General features: G+C 35.5%; 2 protein-coding genes across 2 annotated transcripts; both read left to right on the top strand.

Moving 5' to 3' along the window:
• Nucleotides 1-1,431: 1,431 nt before the first annotated feature.
• On the top strand, nt 1,432-2,560 carry LOC148949729 (uncharacterized). Its single transcript, XM_089093701.1, has one exon. The coding sequence runs from the start codon at nt 1,442-1,444 to the stop codon at nt 2,558-2,560; it is 1,119 nt and encodes a 372-aa protein (XP_088949827.1). The 5' UTR covers nt 1,432-1,441.
• A 180-nt stretch (nt 2,561-2,740) lies between these two features.
• On the top strand, nt 2,741-5,926 carry LOC148949730 (interferon-induced very large GTPase 1-like). The gene has a single exon (XM_089093700.1). The coding sequence runs from the start codon at nt 2,741-2,743 to the stop codon at nt 5,924-5,926; it is 3,186 nt and encodes a 1,061-aa protein (XP_088949826.1).
• Nucleotides 5,927-6,237: the final 311 nt, after the last annotated feature.

Raw genomic sequence — 6,237 nt, forward strand, 5'->3', positions numbered from 1 at the left:
ATGGGTCTGCAATACCCGCAGACTTAGACACCAAGAGGGGCATGCCGCAGGATACAGAAGAATTTCCAAAATTTGATGTTTCGGGCAGATATCAAATTAACAACACACCAGAAACTTCAAATTTTGGGAAAGGGAATCCTTTTTCAAGCTTTATTTTCAAGCTTTATTTTCAAGGATCCGGACTCCGAGAGGGGTGAACCGCTAAGTAAAGAACAAGCTCGTGCGGTGGAGCTTAAGAAGACTAAGACTATAGAAGGAGTCACTAGCACGGATAATTGGGATGGGTCTGCAATACCCGCAGACTTAGACACCAAGAGGGGCATGCCGCAGGATACAGAAGAATTTCCAAAATTTGATGTTTCGGGCAGATATCAAATTAACAACACACCAGAAACTTCAAATTTTGGGAAAGGGAATCCTTTTTCAAGCTTTATTTCAGGGATTATTAAAGTATCGGCTTCTCTTTTGAGAAAACTGAAATGTGACAAATTTATTCTTAAATCATCGGAATCTCTAATCAAAGCTAGACCTAAATGTTGGTATTTAAAATGTCAACAGCTTCCCTGTACTGCCGGACAATACCTTCGTCATGTAAAATTAAGCTAGCTTGGTTAAATAAAATTGTATATTCAGGGTGACTTTGTGTGCGAATTCTTTAAGAACGACTCCTGAAAGACAATGGCTTCCCTAGCCTATTGCATAAGTTGTTAATATCCTTAATATGGATGATAGTTGCCTTCTCAAACTATCCACAATGTTCACGATGATGAAAGAAGCTACACCTAAGCTTAAACAATAGTTTCTGAGGGCTTTTTGGATTTGAGAGTATCATTTATGGATTTGCTATATTTGGTGAAGTGTTCTTCACATTCCTGGGGAGTTTGACCAATGCACAATTTACTGCAAGAGCAAGAAAGGCCATCCACTCCACTGCTTATATTATTCCAAGTCTTATCTTTACCAGAACTGTGAAGCCACAGATTCGATAACTGTGAAGTAAGTTTCGATATAGGATTTAAGAAACAAATCCTCCAAGTTTTTTGCCAAGGACTGGTGTATAAAGTAAAGAAAGGGCTTAGAAATTAGGATCAAGACTACGAAATCAAATGGCTAAGAAATTAGCAAGTTTTTTGTTCAAGAAGCTAAGCATCCAGTTAATATTTACAGAGTAAGCGAAAAATTCTAAATTATCAAACACATTAGAATTTTTTTTCCAAAATGACTAGAAGTATAGAAACTTGCTTTGCTGGGTTTGTGAATAAAGTTAAACAGGCAAATGTTTGCAAAAAGAGAATTTAGAAGCCTAAAAAGGCGGGAATGTTTATTACAAATGCTTTAAAATTACTTTAATGTGTTTTATTTTAACATGTCAAAATCAAAATAGGCGGTAAATTTCAAAATGAAGTGTTGTCTCTTCTTTTATAGGTTTTGAAACTTAAATATGGACGAAAACGACACTACGGAGAATATCGATGTAGCAAGAGGGGTAGAATTTCATCGCCCATCCTTCATCCTTGACTGTCCTCTTGCAACAGGAAGTGTTCCTTACAGACTTCTTCATCGTCTAGATTTAAATTCCTGTGATTCTTCTGATGGTGGAGAGGAAGACTTCTTTTCTGAAGTGGAAGAGATAAATAGCTCAACAAAAGTGAATATTCCTGAAATTCTAAGCATTTATTCACGTAAAGATAATGTAAACATTATAAGACTTCTTCTTGAATCGAGATATGCTATCCCGATATGCAACACAGAAATTATACAGTTACTTAGGATTACGCAAAAACTTGAGGATGATGAGTTTCTTGGGGAAGATCTAAAGCTTCCACGAATTGGTATAATAAGCCAAGTAAAGAAATTCAAGAGCAGTACTGGAAGAATAATGAAAGACATTTTTAATTTGAAAACTTCTTTTGAAACGGTCGAGATGTCAAGTATAGAGGTTGGTCAAGGCTTAGTCTGTCTTGAAAACAAGGAGAAGGAAAAGAAAAAGGTCATTGTTATTAACATTCAGGGAAATTTTGAGCAATATTGGAGAGTCTTGACCAATTTTGTTGACTATTTAATTGTTGAGGATGAATATGATTCTGAACTTGATTCTGATGATTATATATTCGTTAGGAATGAATATTCACCTCAATCTGGTAGATCATCTCCTTTTATTCGCAAATATTCTAATGAAGTATCTCTACCAAAATTTATCACTGTTTGGATCCCAAGCTTGCCAAACGTCGAGAAAATTTCAAGTAATCGTCCCTTTTGTCTTATTGAAGGGTCCCTGGATTATTTCATTAAAATGCAACGGAGTCGTCAATTAATCCAGATATTTCGTGAAGCAGAATTTCACCAAACACCACTGCATTCTTATTGGACCGGGCATATTAGACCGAAGATGGATATTTTACGAAAAATGTACTTAGAAGTTTCTAGGATGAGTCGCCTAGAGGAACACAGGCCTAAATTCCTTTTGCTGCAAAAGAGTTTTGCAAAAGAAGGTACATTGCAAAATAAATTGAATGAGTTGAAAAGTATTAGTGAGAACAATGAGCGTAATGAGCTATAACAGAAAATATTTGAAGAACGCAATTTTCGCTTCAGTCATTGCTCTTCCGTCATTCAGTCTACTCATTCTCTTATTAGTTTTTTTTTGGAAGGTCTTCAAAAGAATAATATTGATGAAACTGTTATTCATTTAAATGTTCTTGATAATGCAATCGCAAATAACATTAAAAACTCAGAAATTATGACTCAACTAGCCGGAGAAGTGCAGGAAAAGACATGGAAATTTAACGAATGCGTACAAACTTCAGCAATGGATTCTAACCATAGGAACCAGGTGGAATTAAGTAGAAAAGAGTTGATTGTTGCAAAAAAGGAATGGAATAGCGCTGTTCTTTCAATTCGTCATTTATGGAGGGAAATTTCATTATTATATTCGTCGGGAAATAGGGAAGAATATGAAGATTTGCCAAAACAGGCAGCTTTTTACTTAATGGCAGGAGAAACCTTGGAGCTCTATGACGGTGATGCAAATATGCTAAACACTGAATGGATTTCTGCTATTTTCAAGAACTTGGAATCGTTAATGCCTAAGAAAAGAGTTTTAGTATTGTCTGTTTTGGGAGTGCAAAGCAGTGGAAAATCCACATTACTGAATACTATGTTTGGCATTCGACTCCCAACCAGTATTGGTCAGTGCACGAGAGGTCTTACAATGACCCTTGTGAAAACAGTCGAGAGACAAGAGTATGACTATGTTATGATCTTTGATACAGAGGGTGTTCGGTCACCTGAACATAAAGGTTTTCCTGGTAGTGTTAAACGGGATAATAAAATTGCAACCCTATCTATTTTACCCTCGGATGCAACTATTCTCGTTATTAAAGGTGAAGATGACAATGCACTGAAGGACATTCTGCCCGTTGTTGCATTAGCCTATAAAGGATCTATGCTAGCGGAACAAAGAGAGGGTATACTTAACTGCAAAATTTTTGCAGCTTACACCCAGGTTAGAACTAACGTGGATGATCAAAATAAGCTTCTGAACCTATTTACCCAGCTATCTACTAGACTTGTTGAATCGTTTGCAAAAGCAAATTCTTTTAAGGATCTAGATGGGCATACAACACTTAAATTTGCAAAGATGCTAACTAACAAGCAAGACATACAGGTTTTCGGATGCAATTCTAATGGTAACCCTCCCTATGATGTTCCAAATACGGACTTTAGTCAGCAAATGGTTGAATTTCGGGAGCATATTCACAAACAGGTTGTCAGCCAATTGGGATGGAAGGCCCGTGAATTTAGCAGTCTTGAAAAATATTTACATTTAGTTTGGGAATGCTTGAAAGATTCAAACTTTGAACTTTCTTTTGAAACAGTCATTGAGAGATACTCTTATACTGAACTTGAAAATAAGTTCCAGGATCTTAGGAAGACATTTTATGAAGAGTACGAGCAGCAGTTTAATCTTCTAAAAGACAAATATAGAGAAGATTCTTCTTTACAAGATGGAAGACAACTGAGTTTTACAGTTGATGCAATTGTCGAAGATCTTGAAGTGAAAATGAAGCCCCGAAGTGACAAATTTGAGGAAAAGGTAAACCTTATGTTTGAAGGAGATGAAAGCCAAAAGTGGAAATTGGAATTTTCAAAAAAAGTTCGTGACACAATTTCTTTGACAACACAACAATGGCGTCATAAATTTGAGGTTGTCTTGCGAAATTACCTTACGTTTGGTGTAACAGTAAAAAAATACGAAAAAGAAATGAGAGATAAAATAATGGAAGAATTTAGAACACAGAACATGAAACAAAAAACTGAAGAAGAGATAATTAACTTGTTTTGTGATATTTTTGATGATATTGTAGAAAAGGCTAAGAAGGAAAATCCTCCAGTGAATGTCAAAGATGCGGTTTTGAACGCCTACAGAGCAAATTCAACCATTGTTAGCCTAGGAATTGACCTCTTATGTGACAATGAAAAAACCTTCTTATGGGGAAGACTCTGGGAAAGGGCCACAAATAGAGTCACAAATTTTTTCGATACTATAGTTGACTGGTTAGCACATGGAAGAACCAATGAAAATCCCATTGAACAATTGGTTGCTCCCATAGTAATCAGGGTTGCTAACGGAAGAAAGTTCTTCTGTGATGCAGTTGTAGATAGTGTGATTAATGATATTGAAACATGTATTAGGAGGCGTAATGTAAAGATAAATAAAGCGGAAAGAAAACGATATCATAGGGCTGCATACGATCTTCTGGTACAACTTTTTATTGATATTCAGGTAAAGTGGGAGCAGGAGAATTCCATTTACATGCGTTTTAAGTCAATGAAGGAGACTATGCAGCACTATTGCCTGAACATTGTTAAGGGTTTGAAGGATCTAGACCTAATGGCATCCAGCCTCGAAGAGATTTTTTCAAAACACCTTGCAAATGCTTTTGAAACTGAAGTTAAAGAAATTGTATTGACTAACTTAAGAAAAAAACGTTGGCCTCAGATACCAAAATACGTACAAGGTCATATGGATTTATATCTGATAGAAGAAATAGAATCCAAAGGCATCAGTGAAATATTAAAGCTAATTGGAAACTCCATCGAGTTGAAAAAGCTTACTACTAGCAGATTGGTCAACTGGGAAGTTGATTTAGTGCTTGAGCATTATACACTGGAAAACTTCAAGTCCTTCCTAGTATCTTGTTTAAGAGACGCATATCACAGTGTCTCAGAGGATGATGAAACCAAATCTTTTCATTTTTGTGACCTCTTCCAATCTTTACAAACCTTAAAAAGCACATATTTTGCTGACGAACTGAAGAGAGAAATGGATACACTTGGTTGGACAGGATTAAAACGAATGTCCAAGCAATTTGAATTAAGACACATCAATAACATTGTAAGTAAATTGAATGCAGCAACTTCATCCGAGCGTAAAAATAATATTGCAATTTCAGTTTTTGAACAACTCAAGGACAGTCGTATTTTTGATGCGGGTTTTTGCATATCCTGTGAAGAAAAATGTCCTCTCTGTGAAAGTTTTTGCATACTTGAGCTTTCTCACGATGGCCGTCATGATACTTTTCACCAACCAATGGGTATAACAGGTTGGAGGTTTAAAGGAAGTCATAAGTTGACTGACTATGAGTGTAACAATAATCTTAGTCAGAATTACTTTTATCATGACGGGACGAAAAAACGGTTTGCTGACTTTTCTAAGGACTTTAGCACTTGGCGCCAACCTGATAGAACTCAACTTGTTTCTGAGTATCGACAGTATTTAATCCGCAGATATAACAAAGATATTGCCCTATATTATAAAGTAAACCCTTCTGACAGTTTAGGTCCTGTTGGAAAATTGGATTTTATCGCGAGCAAAATTAAAACAAAAATTGATTTCTACAAAGATTTTCCGAGCAAGAACTAAGTAAAAGGACTTGCTGTCTGATAGTTGGGTTTTCAATATTCGGCAAATAACCAGTTACAGTAGCAAATTACATTTTCTTTCATAGTATTAATCATTGTAGTACCAGCAGTAACAATTTATTGTACTGTTTATCTGATTAAAAGATCATTATATCTGGGAAAAGGCTACAAATTTAAAATAGATTAAATTTAAACTTCAGCTATTAAAAGGGTTACTATAGGTTCATTTTTCTGAAGGTGCTAAGGTGATTTTGAATTTAATCCGATTCAAATATTTTTAAAGTAAATATTTTTAGGTTTATTTAATCTTTT

Source organism: Artemia sp. Qi Xiang Cuo, chromosome 8, assembly GCF_049724085.1.
Source record: "Artemia sp. Qi Xiang Cuo chromosome 8, ASM4972408v1, whole genome shotgun sequence".
Lineage (NCBI taxonomy): Eukaryota > Metazoa > Arthropoda > Branchiopoda > Anostraca > Artemiidae > Artemia > Artemia sp. Qi Xiang Cuo.